Source organism: Rhinatrema bivittatum, chromosome 4, assembly GCF_901001135.1.
Source record: "Rhinatrema bivittatum chromosome 4, aRhiBiv1.1, whole genome shotgun sequence".
NCBI lineage: Eukaryota > Metazoa > Chordata > Amphibia > Gymnophiona > Rhinatrematidae > Rhinatrema > Rhinatrema bivittatum.
In genome coordinates this window covers 462,656,599-462,676,931 of record NC_042618.1, presented here as the reverse complement: position 1 = coordinate 462,676,931, position 20,333 = coordinate 462,656,599, and the positions used below count along the sequence as shown (strand labels likewise).

Sequence of the window (20,333 nt, the reverse complement as noted above, 5' to 3'; positions counted from 1 at the left end):
ATGTCAAAATTGGATTATTGCAACTCCCTTCTTCTCGGTCTCCTGGCCAACTCCATAAAGCCCCTTCAAATGGTTCAGAACTCCGCGGCTAGGATCCTTACCAATACCAAAAAAAGGGAACATATCACCCCCACCCTTCAGGGCCTTCCACTGGCTACCTATCAAATACAGGATACTCTTCAAAGTCCTCATGATCATCCATAAAGCTAAAAATAACCTCACATCTCTCCATACATCTACCCAACTAAGACCTCATACCTCCTCTAGACCGATCAGGAGTGCCTACAGGAACACCTTGTATGCCCCTCAAGCGAAAACTTCCCTCAGAAAATGCGCCATAGCGACAGCAGGTCCCCATCATTGGAATGCATTGCCCCCGGACCTCAGACAAGAAGCATGCCCAGCTGCTTTCAAAAAGAAGCTTAAAACATGGCTCTTCAGCCAAGCCTTCACGGACACGTAATCCTCCTCACTCCTTCTCCCAATTAAACCCTCCTTGCAGACACCTTAGTCTAGTTTCCATCTTCGTTTTATCCAGTTTTCATCTCCTCTACCTCGAGATGATTTGTTCTGAACTAACTTATAAGTTTTTATGTTACGTTATGACCAGTTTTTCTGTTAATCGACACTTCTGTTCTTTGTAACGCCCAGAGCAAAAGTTGTTCCACTGTAAACCATTGTGATATGTATATTTTACAGGAACATTGGTATAGAAAAGCTAAAAATAAATAAGTACCTGGCAGGATCCCACAGGGCAGAGAGACTCCATGCTGCTGATTCCAAGGATAAGCAGCAGATTTCTATAACTCCATCTTAATGTTTTATGGACTTTTCATCCAGGAATTTTCAAACCTTTAAACACAGCTCTACTAAGCTTTCACCACTCCCTCTGGTAATGAATTCCAGAGCTTAATTATGCATTGAATAAAATACTTAGTTTTAAATGTAAAAAAACTTGGTAGGTTTGTGTGCCCTAGTCTGTACTTTTTGAAAGAGTAAACCAATTCACGTTTACTCGTTCCACTCCATTTTATAAAACCTCTATCATATCTCCCACCTCAGCTGTCTTCTACAAGCTGAAGAGTCCTAACCTTACCTCACAGAGGAATCATTCCATCCCATCTACCATTCTTTGACCTTTAATTCTGCTATATCTTTGAGATGTGGTGACCAGAATTACACACTACTCCAGAAGAGGTCATACCATTGAGAGATAGACATGATATTCTGTTTTATTTTCTACTCTTTTCTAATAATTCTGAGCATTCTATTTGCTTTCTTTGGCTACTGCACAAAGTCACATTAGGGCTATGAGAATGATCACTGCTTTATCCTGAAGACTTTCATTGCCAGAACCAAAGAATTAGAGGATGCTTAGAGAAAACTCAGTTGAGCATGCAAGCATCAGGAGCTTGACTAGCTGCTTGGTCTCATGGAACACAGCTGCCTGTCAGGACACAAACAGGTCAATTACCAATGGCAAAACAGATTTAGGATCTACTTGTGAGGCTGTTGTAAGTTGAGTTGGTCTGCTAGAGTATTCTGAACACAGACGACAAACAGGTCTAAGGCCAAGTTCTCAGGGCCTTCATGCAGGAGGCATGAACAGATGCCACCTGATTGTCCATGTAGATCAAGATCCTCTTGCCTGAGAGCAGATGAGAAGCCTTTAATATATACTGGGTAGTAACTCCAAAAAGTTTATCTGAAGAGGATTTTCTGCTTCCAATCACACTCCAAGTTTACAAAGCACCAGTGTGCACCAACTTCTGGTGGTGTCTGTCAATAGAAAGCACCATTTGATATACTGGAGTCTCAATAGAAGTACTAAGACCAGAACTTCAAGTCCTACTACTATAGAAGTGCCTTCATTTCAGGAGTCTGGTAATTTCATTTCACCCTAAAGGTTACAAAATAAGTAGCAAAGAAGGATTGCATGGAGGAAACGTGGTGCCAAGAAGTTAATTTCAAAAGCTAGCAGCAGGTTTCCTCAGTGGAAATACAGTTGGAAAATAATCTGTCTTTTCATAAAGCACAGTAATGAGTAGGGTTATGAAGGAAAAAAAAAACTTAATGGCCAGTAGGATATCAAGACATCAGCAAGGCAAGTAAAAAGTTATAGTTTTACCTTTCTATGTACCCTGTAGAAGTTCCAACAAGGCCATCTAATCTCTCCTGAAGAGCTGCAAGAATTTGAGGATTCTGCATCATCTGCACAGTTAACTGACGAGCTAAAGTAAAAGTCAAACAAACTTTACTATTAAAAAAAGACATGTTTAATATACTAACATTGTAGTGCATCTGAAAACCTGGGTTAGTCCCTCATCTATTGGCCATAACCTTCTAGCAAGGTATGCTCCCTCCTTGTATCCAGGAGCTGCAGCCAACTCTGGACCAACACTTTACAGATGTAGAAACGAGACTACCTAGCAGGTATGTTTGCCGTAAACAATCTAGGCTGAGCTAGTATTAACATTCTGGGTTTTGGAACTCATTCCCCCCCCCCCTAAAAACTTAGTAGGAATGTTTCTTGAACTATACTGGTGGCTAGTCAATGCCCGAGAGATTATCCTCCAATTCAGGAACCACCACTAGGACAGCGATTCTCAACCGGTGCGTCGCAACACACCACTGTCACAAAGCATAAGCTGATGGGTGGCCATCTCCACGACCAGCATAACCCGCTCCTCAGTCTCCTGCTGTGCAGCTACTCTTCCCTCTCCCTCTGCTGCAGCAGAACGCAAAGATCTCCTCCTCTACCTGGGTGGAATGTAGCAGAGCCAATTGCAGCACTAAAGGGCCACCTAGAGAGTGCATCTGAGGGGTAGGGATCCATTTGCATGTTATGGCTTCCTTATTGGCAATGCCCGGAAGAGGAAGTGAGCTGGATCTGTGTGTGGGGACTGAGGAAGGAGCAGTACGAGCCAAACCTGAAGAGGTACAGATTCAGCCCCAGCTGCCCCAAGAAAGAAGGATTCCTGTTAGGCACAGGGGCTGGAGGACAGGTTGAAGCTGCTGCGGTCACCTGTGCTTCCAGGAGGAGACTGCATGTGAGACAGTCTGTGGGTAATGGCTGTTCTTGTTCTCTTCCAGGCCAGTAATAACTCATTCTATCTTCCTCTGCTGGGCCCAAAAGTGATAGCAGAAGAAAAAGGTTTATGGCCCTGCACGGGACAGAATGCAGCTTGAAAAAAAAAAAAAAAAAAAAAAGAATAGATGTGGTTTATCTTTCCTTTGTGTCATTCTTAAAACTAATACTAAGGCTTTTTTTAGTTCAGCTATGGATTGTTGAGTGGTGTCACATGTGAGCATTGGCCATCAGATGTGCTACGATGGGATAAAGGTTGAGAATCTCTGCACTAGGAAACTTCTGAAGTTATCCATCTGAACACACTTTCCTGGATATGTTACTTCCAAAGTCAGTTATCCTATACCCAGTAATGACAAAAGCTCCCTTAGAGTACAGGAATGGCCAAGGATGGAAGAGATACTGGGAGCCTAAAAATGACTATTTAGCATGGACTAACAGAAGAAGCTAGTGAAGGTTGGGGCTGCAGAAGGGAGAATAAGTTTCAAGATTAGATAAAATAAGTCAAGCAAAAATGAAAGTCTAAAGCAGTAAAAAAAAAAGCAAGACTGGGGAAAAAATCCTGGCTCCTAGAAGTTTTGGCATGGCTGCTTCATGCTATAAGGTTCAGCGACTGAGGACAGAAACTCTGCTCCTTCTGCACCATAAATGCAAGAGTTCCATCATCCAGGATGTACACTCAGTTACTCCCCAGGGCAAGACAGGTTCATAGTGATGCATCATCTTAGGCAGGCGCAAATACTATGTTGACTTGCTGCAAATCAAGATAAAAGTCACCAAATATATTTGCACAGCTACCAATTCTATCCCTTACATTAAATAAGAGTGCAGCTCATTAAAGTAGTCTTGCAAGCCATTCACAATGCTTCTTTGATGTATTATGGTACCTTTGCTGTTTGCATCTTCACCAGTTTCTTCTTCTTCCACATCTTCAACATCTTCCATGTCTTGTTGATCCAATTCATTCTGCTCTTTGCTGTTTTAAAAAAGTTGCAGATTTTCAGCCTATCATGCAGCAGTGAGCTTATCAGAAGAGTAAATTTACTAAGGATTGTCTTATGTGGCTTTCAAAAACCTTTCCTCTGGATGCTGCTAAAGCAGCAAGTAAAGCATGGCGTGGCATTTCCAAATAATTCGTTAATACTCAGGCATAATTTTAAAAACATGTGAAAGCTCATTACAATTCAAACTGTTTTGTGCTTATGTTGAAAGGTCAGATCTACTGGGTCCACCTCTTCCCAAATGCGAAACAGCTATCTACATAATCCCAAAACAGACCACAGTTGCATCCAATTCTACAGCAATGAAAGTAGTCCTTCCTATCAGATGGCCAGATTTAATCCTTGCTCTATCACAGAGCCTTCTCTCATGCAATTACAACCTCCTAAAAGTGGGACATTACTGTGCATTTTCCTTTAGCTAGGCAAGAGTTTAGATTTATCTCTGTTCTCAGAACCTACTCTTGTTTCCCATTTTGTGTCAATAGGAAAGGAAAATTGGTTCTTACCTGCTAATTTTCATTCCTGTAATACCACAGATCAGTCCAGAAAAGTGGGTTTTGCCTCCTTACCAGCAGATGGTGTCAGCGAAACAAAACTGAGGCACTGCTACATAAAGTGCCATCTGCAGTCTCCTCAGTATTGACCTGTACCCAAGCCAAAATCCCTCTGGTTAACAGGGAAAACTATAGGGTTGGAAACCCTCAAACTGGAGACCAAACACTCCCAAAAACTAAATCTGAAAAACCCAAACCATGGTCAACAACTGCCCAAATACCCTGAAAGGCAAACTACCAGCTGGCAAAAAAAGACTTTCAACAGTGACTGGATGGGTCTCTGGACTGATGTGGATTACAGAAATGAAAATTAGCATGTAAGAACCAAACTTTCCTTTCCTGAACATACCCAGACCAGTCCAGACATGTGGGATATACCAAAGCACCTCTAGACTGGGCGAGAACACAAAGAACGAGTCTTCCTGCACTCTCACGTCCATGCAGTAATGTCTGGTGAAGATACGCAACAAGGACCACACTGTAGCCCTACAAGTCTCCTGAGGTGACCGCCCTTGACATTCTGTGCAGGAAGTGGCTAGTGATCTTATGGAGTGCACCTTTAGCCTCTCTGGAACTTGATGGCCCTTACAAATATAGGTCGTGCAAATAGCCACTTTCAACCAATGGGAAATGGTAGCCTTAGAGGCCTCCTCTTTTCTTCCTGACCCATACAGGACAAAAAAGGTGAACAAAGTGCTGGAACTATTCAACAGCTCCAGATAACAGTTCTCCTCACATCCAAGAGATGCAGCTCCCTGCCCCTAGGGGAATCCTTAGCCCACTCTGGAAAAACCAGAATGTATACAGAGTAACATGAAATGACTCCATCTTAGACCAAAAAGAGGGGACCATCTGCAAGGAAACCCAGTCATGGGAAATCCACAGGAAGGGATTCTTGCAAGACAGAGCCTGTAATTGAAACCTGTCTGGCCGAACTGGCGGCCACCAGAAACACTGCCATCAGAGAGTCAAAGCCTTCAGTGTTGCTCTCCTCAAAGGCTCAAACATAGCCCCACAAAACAAGACCAAATTAAGGCTCCAAACTGGGCATAACTTCCAGACCATTAAGTCACAAATGCTTGACCTCTTAACAAACCACGTCCAAACGTGAGGCCAAGAACATCCCTTGCCATTTGCTCCTAAGAGAACCCAAAGCAGACTCCTGAATGCAAATGGAACTATAGGCGAGACCCTTAGACAACCCCTGTTGCACAAATTCCAAGATGAGAGGAACCTCCACTTACAGGGGATGCACCTATCTCTGAAGTCACCAAAACTCAAATGCCCTCCAGACCTGAATATACACCAAAGTGGCAGGTCAACAAGCCTGGAGAAACGTGGCGATAACTTGCTCCAAGTCTTCCACATGCAACTGCCACCTTTCAAAAACCAAGCCATGAGGCAAAAGTGATCCTCTTGATCTGAAAATATGGGTGCCTTCGACGAGCCAGCTGAAGGGATCAGACCACCGCCAGATGCACCAGATCTGCAAGCCACACACCATGGCCACTCAGGCACTACCAACACCATGGAACCGGGATGTGCCTCTATACACCTCAGAAAGCAACCAGAGGCCAAGGAGGAAACGTACTGCAGGATCACTGCAAGATCCCTGATGGCCAAGGGCACACTAGAGCATCCAGGCCTACCGAACCAACCTCTTCTGAGACTGAGAAACCTCTGTCTTTGCATTGAACCGTGTCGCTATGAGGCCCAGCTGGGGAATACCCCACCAGGCACAAATGCGGTTCCAAGCCTTGTGGGACAACTCCCATTCCCCGTGTCCAATTGCTGCCTGAGGAAGACTGCCTATGTTTTCCATCCCTGCAATATGAGGCCGCTATGCCCTGAAGATTATGCTCTGCCCACAACAAAAAAATGCTGTGCCTCCAGAGCTACTGCCCAACTATTCATCCTGCCTTGACAGTTGATGTATGCCACTGTTGCTTTGTCCAAAAGAACACGAACCTGCGTCCGTGACAACCATCCCCCGAGGCCAGGGGTTTCAGGTCCATTCTCTTCAGATCGCGCTGAAACAGCCACCCATAGAAAGGAGACCTGGATTCTCACAGCAGGGCAATGGCAGATACTGTCCTGATAACAGGTCCCACCTGGACAACAGCTTGCTGCAGAGGTCTCATGTACACAAGCACCCATGGAATCAAATCTAACGTGGCTGCCTTGGAACCAAGCACTTGAAAGTAATCCCAAACCGTTGGCAACGTAAGACACAGCAGGCATGTCACCTGTGCCTGCAACCTCCTCACTAACACCTGCCCTTCCTAATATTGATAGAGCCCCCAGATACTTGAAGGATTGGGTCGGAACTAGATGGTTCTGACATTTATGATCCAACCTATTGATTGCAAGGTGTTCATCACCGCTGAAGCTACCTCTTGCACTCCTCCGACTTTGCTCTAATCGTCCAGGTATGAATGAACTAGAACATCTTCCTTGTGTAGGGCTGTAGCCACCTCCATCATTAGTCACTAGTCAAGACAGGAAAGTCCTGAAATTGAAAATGCTGACCCAGTACTATGAAGACAAAAACTTCTGATGGTCCATCCGAATATGAAGATACACCTCCAAGTCCAGGGACACTGAGAACTCTCCTTTGCGGACTGCTGCTACAACCTTGCACAGTGTCCCCATACAAAAATACGGCACTTGAAGGGCCCTGTTCAACTTCTACAGGTTGAAAATGGGATGGAAGGTACCCTCCTTGGGAAACCACAAAGTAAATTGAGTACCTGCCCTGCCCTTGTACCTCCCACAGCACAGGCACTATGGCACATAGATCCAGTAACCTTTGCAGCATCCACACAGCCTCCTGCGAGAGACCATGTGAGACTCTAGAAAGGCCTTCCTAACCAGGCACAAAAATTCAAGCATGTAATCTCATGACCTAGCAGCCAACAGTCCAAGGTAATTCTGGTCCACTCCACATAAAAAGCAGACAAGCTGCCCCCTATGGCTTCTAAGCAGGAGTGGGACACCCTGGCTTCTTTGTTTACTTCCACTACTAAACCTTGACCAGCTCCATCCCTGGAACCTCCATGAAAGGACTGCTGGTAGTTGCTCCATCAGCTTTGCAGACACATTGGATGTGGTCCTCCCAGACCAGAATCTCCTCAAATCCCTGAACCTGGTTCGAGGAAGAACACCTTATTAGCACACTTATCCTCAGGCAGCCTATTCCCCTTAGATTTCCCCGTCTGTATCAGCTGATCCAAATCTTCCCCAAAGAGAAACTTCCCTTTGAAAAGGGAGATTATACAGCTGAGCCTTCAACCAAAACTGCTGACCAATTGCACAGCCACAAAAGTCTGCGAGCTGCCACCTCCGAGACCATATTCCTGGCTGACGTACGAACCAAATCATACACCGCATCAGCTACATAAGCCACCCTAGCCTCTAAACAAGCCGACTGCAGGGTACCATCTCCTGTCAAAGCCGGATCCTGTGCTTTCTGCACCCACAGACAGGCCCTCTGCATCAAGCTGTCACAAACTGTGGCCCAAAGACTCAGTGCAGGGACCACAGACATCTGCTTTAGGTGACTAACTTGTGGTCTTGCTCTTACCAGGTAAGGAAAAGGCACTCTGGGTGGGCCTCTCAGCCCATCCAGGAACAGACTCACCCCCTCACTATCGGACTCTTCTTGAATCATTTTAACCCCCAATTCCTCCAAGACCTGGGAAATAAGAGGGCATAGTTCCACCTTCTTAAATAAAACTGACAACTCTTCAGATCATCCCCTCTGATATTTCATCCTGATCCAGGTCATCCTTAGCTACATCTGGGTCCACACCCAATGCCACAGTCATGTCAGCGTCTGGAACCACCCCCTGGTGGTCCAAAGGGACATCCTGCGGATCATCCATGGTGTCCCCCCCCAATCCATGAGGTTCACCTCTGACTTCATTTGACAGTCTGACCCTGGACCCAACTGCAGCCCTCTTAGGCTTCTGCAGTGCAGATAGGGGAGCCCCAACTCACACCTATTTTCCCCTTTGCCCCCCTTCCATGCCAGGAAGGTTTTATGCATCAAGAGGATACATTTTGGCAAAAATCCTTCTGGGCTATCCATCCCCTACTCCAGGCTGAGTCAGAGTCCCCTCTCAGAGTCCCCCTGAACCATGGAGAAAAAACAAGGGAGGAGAATCTCTGGGTTCCCTAGTTAAGGACTCCTGCCCACTTCAGATCCAGTTGCCTCACAGGGCCCCCCCCCCCCCGAACCCCTCTGCCTCCAAAGACCCTCCCCCCCCCCCCCCCAAAGGGCGGGAAGTCAGCTTCCCCTGGTGCACCCCTGCTGAGGAACCTTCCTCTCCCGAAGCACAACCAGGAGAGAGGGAGTGAGAATTAAAGTGTGTAGACTCCAGCCCACTGGCACCATAACACATACTCCTGCACCGATGGCCGCCCTGCAGCCTGCAAACACCGCCAGCCTCACTCGCCTCTGATGCACATTTTTCGTAAGCTGCTGTGCCATTTCCTGCAACATCGAAAAGTCAGCCAGGCACTGCTGCTATCTGGCCTCAGCATGGCCCCCAGACACACACGAGAAAACAAACGCGGCCACACCAACCACTGCTACAGGCCTGTCTGCTAATGCCATTCCCCCCAGGACACATGCACACCAGTGCAGCAGTTACCTTCTGTCTGCAGAGGCCTGCAGCCCTCACTGCCTCATGGCCATAACTTCTGCCCCCAGCAACCGGCTGTGACTAACTTTAAAATCAGATACAAAAGCAAACACACAAGGGTACTTCCCTGACTCTGGGGCCTTGCAGGCAGAGGCCTTTGAGGCCCTGAGGGAACCAGTGCCCTGGCTTTCAGGGCCTCTGGCACAATGTGGGTGAGCACAAGGCAGGGGTTCCCAACCCCCCCCAGATGCCTGGCTCAACCTGAGGGATAGTGCACCAAGGAGCTTCCTCAAATTCTCTTAATCTCAGACTGCACCTCTACCATCTGCTGGAGTCAGAGAAATACCTAGGGGACTGCAGGTAGCACTCAGGTAGCAGTGCCTCAGTTTTGTTTCTGACTCCATCTGCTGGTAGGGAGGCAAACCCCACTTGTCTGGACTGATCTGGGTATGTTCAGGAAATAAAGCTTCGTACATGAAACACTTAGTGCAGAGGTCTGCAACCTGTGGCTCCTGAGCCTTGAAGTTCCATCATGGGGAAATTGGCATATAAAAATGCAGGCTGAAGAGGGAGAGAGAAGTTACTGGGGATGGTGGGGATATTTTGAGAGCAAGTGCATGAGTTGAGCCTAACTGCTGGGGATGGTGGGGGGAGGGGGTTACTAGAGAGACTGCTGAGGCTGGGGGAGATGGAGAGAACACAATGTCTGCTGGGGATGGGGGAAAAACAAAATTTATATAAAAAAGTTTCCTAAATTCCAGTAGTGTTGCAGTTCTTGAAATTAAACAAGACAAAATGCCTCTTCCATTCTGTAAGGCTGCAAATTCCTGTCTTAATGGGCCATGGTGCCCAGCCAATCAGGAAGTAAGAAATGAAAGAGGTCATCCAAGGACATGGAGCTTGAGTATGGCCACTTATTTGGGTACTGATAAGCCTATATTTGATTTGCAGGATATAAGTTTGTAGATAGGCTTCGACTTCAACTTCATAATTGAAGTGACTTAAAAATTACTACAACCGTCTCAGTGAAGGTTCCACGTAGCTGTCAAGGAACATATCAAGATGAAGTCAGTAGCACCAAGTTTACTGACATTTTAACCTACAGGATGCCCAACTGGTTCTACTCAGTGAAGCATTACTTCTTATTGAATTTGATATACATGTAAAAAATGGTATCAAAATCAACCATGGCTGAGAAAACAGCTATGAAGTTGTTTGGATGTCACTATACCTTGACTGATTTTGCTTCAAATTCTGCAGGTCTGCAAACTGACATCCAGTGCATCCCCTCAGAGTACTTTACTGGCTGGGCCATCAGTAAAAACTCAGACTGAACTTTACCAGTGCTGTACTCCCAAAGTTATGGAACTAGCTTCTTGTACTTTTGCACCCATGAGTTTTAGACACCAACTGAAAGTAGTTTTGTTTCCGAAAGTTCTCTATTAGGATGTACAATGTATGATGAGCTTTAGTATGCGCAGACTGTGTGATACTTTGCAAGAGAGCAAGTGTAATTGTGCCATGCCACAAGCATTTGTCTGGCAAGTGACAAATGTGACTACCTATAGGTATGTCAGTCTTTATAATCATGGGATGTTTGACAATTTGTGGTTTCTTGCAGTGAGATGCCACTGCAAGACAAACCATTTGGTATCTATAACATCTCAACATCTACTTGGAGCAGGGGTGTGATCAGTCCAGCTTGTGTAAGCTGTATCTATTGACTTGTTAATTTTCAGTGTTCCTAGAGCAATAGTACAGATAAGTCTGAACCTCAGAAGTGCTAAGTGATTTTTGTAGTAGGGATGTGTTAAATCTTAAAAATGCCTGCACATTCCCTCAATGACTGTAGTAAAAAGTTCTTAAAAATGAACAAAAGCAGTTTGGCTTATCTACTCACTATAAAAATCTTCAAGGAGTTTACTTGTAAGATTTTTATAAAAGAATGGGAGAAAAAAGTGACTAATTTAGTTGAAGAAAATACAATTTAAGCTACCGTATTTTCTGGCATATAAGACGACCCCCAACTTTTCCAGTTAAAATATAGAGTTTGGGATATACTCGCCGTATAAGACTACCCTTCTGTGTCACTACATAACCATACTGTATGTGGTACCCAGTATACAACAACCAGCCAATCACGGCAAGCGATATACAACAACCAGCCAATCACGGCAAGCGATATACAACAACCAGCCAATCGCCGGTAAGGTACACTTGGTCAGCTCTCCCTGCTTGCCCAGCACTCCCCGTCTCCAAGACTATCAGAGCGGTACCGCATCCCTCTGGCCCACCCTTGTATCCTATTACCGGTACCTCTTTCTCTGCCTCTCGGATCTCGCTCCTGAGGACTGCAGTGAAGCGGCGCAGACGGGCATGTGCGAGATCTGAGAGGCAGAGAAGGAGGTACCGGTAATAGAGATGTGAATCTGAACCGATTCCGGTTCAGATTCACATCGTGTTTTTCTTTTCATCCTGCCCAATCGGGTTTTGTTTTTTTTAAATCAGCTGCACCCGAGCCGATAAACAAAAAACCCACCCTGACCCTTTAAAACTAATACCTCAGCTTCCCCCACCAAGACCTGCCAAATTAAATACAACCCCCACCCTCCTGACCCTCCAAGACCTGCCAAAAGTCCCTGGTGGTCCAGGAGCGATCTCCTGGACTTGGGCCGTCGGCTGCCAGCAATCAAAATGGCGCCGACGGCCCTTTGCCCTTACTATGTCACAGGGGCTACCGCTGCCATTGGTCGACCCCAGTGACATTGTAAGGGCAAAGGGCCATCGGCGCCATTTTGATTGCTGGTAGCCGACGGCCCAAGTCCAGGAGATCGCTCCTGGACCCCCGCTGGACCACCAGGGACTTTTAGCAGGTCTTTGGGGGGGGGGGGGGGTGGTGTTAGATTTTTATTTTTTTTATATTCGCTCCATAAGACGCAGACATTTCCCCCCCACACACACTTTTGGGGGAAAAAGTACATCTTATGGAGTGAAAAATACGGTAATTATTCGCCCTATAAGACAACCCCCGACTTTTGAGAAGATTTTCAGGGGTTAAAAACTCGTCTTATATGCCGGAAAATACGGTATTTCAAATTGTTTTATATAGGACAGAGTCCATACTTACTTGTCAATGTCCGCCATGTTAAAGTTCACAATACCTAGCAAAAACAAAAGGGAGAGATTAGGATGCTGAAGTAAGTTTCTGCACATAAAGTGTCACTCAGAACAAGATTTTTAAAAAACCCAAACCACTTCATGCTCAGAAAATCAGTGTTGGTGACCAGAGCTGGTAACCATGGATCAAAAGATTACTGGTACACAAACCCCAGACTACAGAGTAAAGTTTTGCAATGAATCAGGAGTACCTTGGTAATTCAAATAGCAAGTAGTACACAAACAAAGTCCCTGAAAGATTCAAGTAGACTTTCCCTTCAAAGCAGCTTATGCTCAGTCTGATCAAGTTCCCAGGATAAGCACTCGTTTAAAATATGAACCCCCCCAAAACAAACAAAAAAAAACTTTTCCTGTTTATTCAGAAGACACTATCAAAATGTATACAACAGCCAACATAAACTGGTGGTAACATTAATTTGAGATGTGCTCAATAGCCAAGGATAATGTACTCCAAAAGCTGCTGCGAATGTACTAGCTCACTGGCTTAAGTAGTTAAAACTAAAATTAAACCTTTTAAGGCAGATGCTCTGAGGGCTAGTCAGCAAGGGAGGACACTGGCCATTTCCAGCAATATTGGGGGGTTTAATCCCAATAAGGCAGACTAGTCTAGGGGTGAAACTGGACTCACTCGTCTATGCATGAGACTATTACTGCAGTGGATCAGAGCTTATTTAGTAGCTGGCACCATATTTGACAGCTTCAGCCCTGGCAATTCATGCATTGCTAGTAACCTGATATCCTGCAATGTTTTGTACCAAAGCATTATAGCAACAAATTTAAACACAAACTCTTCCAAACAAAGCAGAAAGACTGATTGACTGGCAAGAGAAGTTTGATCATATTCCTGTATTGCCTTCCAGTGGAGTTTGGATCTATCCAGATTTAGTACCTGATGCTGGATTTTAGATGCTTGCAAACCATCACTGCCAAATATCTAGCAAACTGTCCATTGTGTTGAGTGTAAGCAAACACTAAGGGCTTCAACAAGTTTTTGGCTACCCCCCTCATTGTCAGACTATTTCACTTGTCAAAGGGTGCGTGCCTCAAAGAGATGTGCTTGGAGGTTAGACTATCCCAGCCAGGTACAAGAAAGTCCAGCCTTATGTCAATTAGCATCTGCCTACATGCTAGTAAAATACCTCACCTTGGTCAAACTCAAAACCAACCTTCAAATAAGAAAGACCACACATTACAAATATGGAAACAAACTGGAAAAGAAAGCCAAAAAAAGCTACTCTGCATGTAGTGCAAACCTGGAGACGTGGAAAGAAATAGCACCTAACACTCCCGGGATCTGCAATAATGCGCACAAACTAAGTTGCAAAGTTACACCTGATTTATGAAACTCAAATATTAACTCAAATCTATGAAATGGCAACACTACAAATATTAAACCAGGCCCTAAACACCGATACACCTGTTTGGAAAACAGAAGAAGCCAATTTGCTATAGATCCCTAAACAGAAGCTACAAGCTTGTAGAACCGCCTTACCTGGGTCAGGCATGCAGAACAGACCCTCAAACAGAATAAAGAGAGACTATAAAGCTGTTTTTCCATTGTTGCACTGCGTAGAGAGAGAGTTTGGCTTCTTGCTGTTTCCAGTTCAGTTTCTCTGCACATTTCTATTTATACATTCCTCAAAAACTAAAATGATTGCAACTATACTAAGAATAAATGTTCCAAAACAGTAGTTAAACTCATTAAATTCTCCAAACACCAATAAAATATTTCAAATAGCAGACAGCACATAATTCTCAATTCAGATGACAGTCAATCAAGAAACATGAATTTAAAAAGCCCCCTTAATCTGCCCTCTCCAGCAACATTTACCCCTTTCCCTTGCAGGCCAGCAGCACAGAGCAGACCGTAGCGGCTGCTGAAGCTCCGTCCTATTCCTTAGGGTCCACGACCAGTCACTCCCACACACGTGTGTTCACTTACATGCAAGCTGTAAAGTCACATTCACTCATTTGCACACACATGCTGGCTTGCTCTCAATCTCACTTCCCCCTCAGCACAAATGGGAGCTGCAAACAGCCTCCTCCCTCCAGCCCAAGAAATGAATCCCATCGGCTGCAGGGATTAAAGCAGCTTCCCCCCCCCCCCCTTGCAGATAGTCAGCTGATGTTCTGCCTCTACTTTTGAATGCAGCATGACCCTTTCTTCCTGCCATGCCCCCCACTACACACATCACTTCCTCAGAAGAGAAGGCCGTGATGCAGTTGCCAGCTGCTGACACTGCCATTCCTGTCCGGGCGGGAACGGCAGCAAAAAGGAGGATGTCTGCCTCTCGCTGGGGGTGAGAGCAGCAGCAGCTGGGCAGCAGGAGTGTGCGAGGATCACGGCTCTAAGGAGACATGAACCCTCTTACTCCCCCCTCCATGCTGGCACCAAGGCTTTCTAAACATATTTCCACCACTCTGCAAAAGCATTAATATGCATGTGTAGGGGAAGGGGTAGAAACCTAGGCTCCATTCCCAGTGTGGTCTTCCTCTCCCTGGAAGACACCCGAGGCATAAAAGCCTGGCAATATAGTAAATGACAGCATATAAAAGCTATTCACGGAGGAGCTCCATTACAGAGGCAATATTCGACTCCATTTCAACTGCTGAGACCTTATTTTGGAGAATGGTTTCTTCATTGCTTATGTTTTGAAATAGGGATGTTTACATTACTTTATTTACTGGGCATTACTGCTTGGGTTTAGAGAGGAATTTTAGAAGGAAAAGGGCTGCTTTGCTTGTAGGTTTCCTGCCCCCCTTCTACCTTAAGATTTATTTCATAGGGAAAGTTTGAAACCTTGGGAGCTGAACAAAACTCATTACCTGTGTTAAATGCATCAGAGAGTTCTGCAATATAGGTAAGCCAAACTAAGAAAGATCTGCCTTTCTGGGAAGAATTCAGTTACAACAGAATGAAAGCTAGAACATGTGGACCCCATCTGATGACAGCAAACAGACCCCTCGCTCTGAACACGAGTTCATGAGCCCCTCAGTTGATTGCAGAGCTTTGCTTTAGCTAAGTAGTTGACTCTCCAGGGTGGCAGGCAAGTATTAAGCATAGATAATTAATCCTGCTGTCTAATGAGAACCCTGCTTACCATAGAAAAGCAGAGCTGAATTAGCCATCACATGTGGAGTGTGGCAAGCTGCCACACTCCACTGAAAAACCAGACACCCCACGCTCCCTCCCCCGAGTGGGCTTCTGGGTGAATAGGCCACACAAGACTGCTCTCATCTCTTGACACTACCCAGAAAGTAATAGATGTGAAGATATGAACAGATGTCTTCAATAAGCCTTGACAATGTGACCCGAGGCCAGCCACTACATAAGCAATGGATACAGTCTGCCAGCCACTATACCTAGCCTGTTAGGATATTAAAATGAAATGCTGTGAAGCCAGACATGGTAGAGTTTTGTTCAGATATGCCAAGACCCTTTTACAATCCAGTGAATGGAGGGGCCTTCTCCCTGTTGTGTGTGTGTCTTGGAAAAGATGTGGGCAAAACAACGGTGTGATTCAGATAATAGGCTAAAGCTTCTTTTGGCAGAAAACTTGGGAGATATGCAAAGCATCACCCTGTTGTGGAAGACTGATTTATTACTCTTCATATCTACAATGTCTGTAGTTCACCAGCTTCTAGTTGGAGAGTGAATAGATCACTTTCCAGTTAAGGAACTTAATATAACCAACTGTTTGTAGAGAAGTTTCATTAGTTGTGTCAAGACTACATTTAGATGAGACGGCATCAGTGGCTTGGCAATTGGTCTTATGTCCTAAGCCTTTCATAAAGACAGGATGAATGGTAATTGGCTAGTCATCCACTTGAGCATGGTAAGCAGCAATAGCAGAGATTAACCTATGATAAGGAGGCCCAACAAGAGGGAGAAAAAGTACTAAACTAAATCCTTTCAAGTGCATGCAAATGGGTTCAGGGACCCCAACACCAAGATGAAAACCCTTTCCATTTAAAACTGGAAGCCCTCCTGGACAAAGACTATCAACTTCTTTGACAGTAACAGTGGTGAGACGGAGAACTCAAAATCCTCGATGCCAAGCTGAAAGTACATGGACAGCCCTGCTCAAGATAACCAAATCAGATCCCAGTGGAACCAGCAGGCAGATTGAGGTGAGAGAACCACACGTGACCCTAGAGGTTTAACCACCTGCCTGCTACTCCTTGGTACAGAGTACTAGAGGTGAAAAACTGAGGCAATCAGCATGTTGGAGATCCCAGGACGATAGATTCCTTGTAGGAAGGCTCTGTGGCTACAAGCTCACTCCCAAATTCTTAAATTCAATGTTTTGGGGGAAGCAGCAAGGGGTTGTGTAAAAAGCCAGAGGAGCATCTAGTTCAAAGATGTTTGGATCTAGCCAAAAAAGATGTTTCATCTCTGCAGTGACCATGAGTGCAAAAAGAGCTGAAACAATTAGATCTCATGGACTGCAGAGGCCTCACTAAAAATTCCCACATTGAGAAAGGTCATAGGGACTGTATGTACTGGTGCTACCTTATGCTCCAGGACAACCAGGACTCCGCTTTATATACGTGTTTGAAGGCAGAATACCTGCTCTGAAAGGAGGAATGCTTTATCTTCCAGATAAATCTCTCCATACCCTGATGAACTTTATTTTTTTGGACAGAAACCAGGCTCAACTTAGCAAAACGTTGATTAACCCTGTGTGTTTCCTGTTATGAAAAAGAACTAGCTAGTGTAAGGCCACAGGGAGATGCCCACCCAACCTCCTAACAGCTACCTCCAGGAGCTTCTTCTGGAAATAAGTAGTATTTATTGTAAGAAAAAACAAGACAAGCCCAAGTCTCAAAACTGTCCTGTTACTAATCTAGAGAGACATAAGTCTTATCACTGAATCATCCAGAACCAAACAGGTTACAATTTGATTACACATTTCCCTGAATCATATCCTTATCAGTTGCTACTATAGAACCCTTCCAGGTTCACTGAGATGTGTGTTTCATTTCCTCAATTACCTTTAAATATCAAGGGTCAGATCTACAAACCTCCACCCCCCAATTGTTTACTAATCAATCAATATGATACCTGTCCATCTTTGGTCTAAAACCATATACCTTTAAGTCTCCATCTTGGAAAGCCAACTCATGTCATTTCTTCATCCCCATGTATAACTAGCCTTGGGGTTCTGCTACAAAATGTGCCAAACAAATTCTAAGTTTACCCTCAATTCCAGAAGAGCTGATTTCAATATCAAAATCATAAGATTTAGACATGCTGAAAGCAGCACACAACTTAACTGTTCCAGTCACAAAGGTTATCAGTCAACCTGTCAACACCTTCATACAAGCTGTTTGCTATCAACCAGCATGCTCCCATGGCTGCTGTAGATGACCTTGCTGTGGTACTGAATGATTCATACCCTGATCGTGTTTGCTTGGAAGGAGTTTCCAAAATCTAAAGAAGCTCATACAATTCTTACTCCTGGGGGAATTGTGCATAATTTGTCAAAATATACATGATAGTAATTTAAAATGTAATACAGAAAAATACTTAAAAGATGCAGAGTTAAATATTTTGAGCAGAGTTTTCCTAGAAGTTCACTGTGTCTCTTCCACCCTCTCCCTACCGTATAAGGGGTAATAGGAGCACATTGAAAATGCACGTCCAAACGGGTGATAAACTGTGTTCTTGGCCTGTATGTGTAGCTGTAGTTTGGGTTCTTCCCTTTGCACTTGGCCATATTAGACACCATCTGCCATTTGGATGCCTAGTTTTAGTCTCACAATTTCTCAGTCTTCTTGTGATCTAATAACTGCACTAGTGACATGGTCACATCTGATACATAGTTATTTCCATCTCTAGGTCATTTATAAAATGTTAAACAGCAGCCCCAGTACTGTTCCCTGGGATACTCCATTAGTCACCTTTCTCCAATGAGAAAAATTGACCATTTAGCCCTCTTTTCTCTCTTTTACCCAGTTCAGTCCTCAACAGAACATGGACTCCTATTGCATGCCTTTTTAATTTCCTCAAGAGTGAGGTCAATTGTCAAATGATGGACTTGCAGAAAGCAACTGGCTCACCTTTATCCATGCCTTAAAAAAATGGAGCAGACTGGTGAAACAAGACTTCCCTTGGCTAAACCCATATGGCTTTGTGTTTGACCATTTTGTTCTTTATAATAGTTTCTTCACCCCCCACAGACATCAAGTGTACTGACTAGTTTCCTGATCACCTCCTGAAACCCATTTTAAAAACTGGTGTTACACTGGCCAACCTCCAATCTTCAGGTACTACAGCTCGTTTTAAGATTAAAAAGTCTGCAATTTTATTTCAGTACTCGGATATAACATCTACTCCAGGTGATTTGCTACTCTAGTCTGTTTACCCTGTTACCCCTTCCAGGTTCACTGAGAAGTGTTTCATTTCCTCAATCATTACCTTTAAATATCACTTCTGGCATGGGTTTCTGCCTAAATAAGTAATTACTGGCTCAGCCTAGAAGATACACTAACTCACCCAATATAATAAAACCAGGAAACAGCACAATATTTTATTTATTTATTATTTAGGGCTTTTTTTTTTTTTTATATACCACATTACTTGACTGACAAGTTAGATAAACTATGTAGAGTGCCAGGGTGAATAAATAGAGAGTGACAGCTCAAACACTGCAATGTCCATTTGGACAGTAACACAGTCCCAAAATAGCAGTCCTGTCATGCTGTGAGGAAAAAAATCCTGAAGAGTGCAAAGGGGGTTCAGTGAAAACTAAACTCATAACAGACAGATGTTTGACATGCTGTACTACATATCGAATAAAAGGATATGGGAAGGTACACTCAACCTGAAAAATTACATCAACACTATAAAAGGATATTTATAAGTCCCCAAAAAAATCAAAGCCCTACTTCTCAGTCAAGGTTATCGATCTGTACTCCAAGCCCTCATTTTCTCCAAACTTTACTGTAATTCCATCTTCCTTGGGCTCCCAACCTCCATCCTCAAGCCATTCCAACTACTCCAAAATGTGGCTGCCAGATCCCTCACAAACAGCAAGTGCTCCACACACATCACCCCCATTGGCTCCCCATAACCCAGTGAATTCAATACAAAGCCCTTACCCTAATGCACAAATCACTTTACAACAAAAAAACAGACTGGCTAATGGACACCCTTCATCCATACTCCTAAAGAAACATAAGGTCCAATAACTCTGGATTACTTTCCATTCCCTCCAACAAGCACAATGCACCTCAACATGTCAACGAACAATTTCAATAGCAGGACCCACACTATGGAACAAACTACCAGCAAATCTCAGAATGGAACCCTCATCACAATTTAAGAAATCACCAAGAACATGGCTATTCCAAAAAGCCTACCCAGCCAACAGTTAAATTCACGGCATCCCCAACCAGATCTACTCCCCCGCATATATCTTACAATGAGTTCTCTTAACAGTCAAATCAAATGTCAAGCTATTATATTGTCATGTAAATAAGCCATCTTTACAATGTATAGTCCTATCTTTTACAATGTTTATTACAACATTATATTCCTATCCTTCACAAAACTATACCTTGCTGTATATTTTGCTGCAGTTTTATATTGCCTCAATGTAACGATAGTGTGATTACAGGTCACACTCTCTCACTAAACATGTAAACCGATGTGATACCCTCGGGTGAATATCAGTATATAAAAACAAAGAATGGTATGTGTATTTATTTTATATCTGTGCATCCACTACCGGTAGGTTTCTTTAGCAGCAAACCACAATCACAAAGCCTAGCCCTTTTATAAGCTCTTTTGATTACATGTCAGAATAGCAGTGTTTGAATTAACTATTTTGTGAGTCTCCCTTTTGTTTCCAGGTGGTGGTTT

At 44.2% G+C, this 20,333-nt stretch overlaps 1 protein-coding gene across 1 annotated transcript in view; it reads right to left on the bottom strand.

Annotated features, from left to right (window-relative positions):
- Positions 1-13,986, bottom strand: part of NAP1L1 (nucleosome assembly protein 1 like 1) — an 81,027-nt gene extending 67,041 nt beyond the window's left edge. Inside the window, 4 exon segments of the mRNA XM_029597147.1 lie at positions 2,129-2,231; positions 3,976-4,064; positions 12,417-12,450; positions 13,959-13,986. Coding sequence (XP_029453007.1) covers positions 2,129-2,231; positions 3,976-4,064; positions 12,417-12,450; positions 13,959-13,971 — 239 coding nt within the window. The 5' untranslated portion in view covers positions 13,972-13,986.
- Between the last annotated feature and the right edge of the window lie 6,347 nt (positions 13,987-20,333).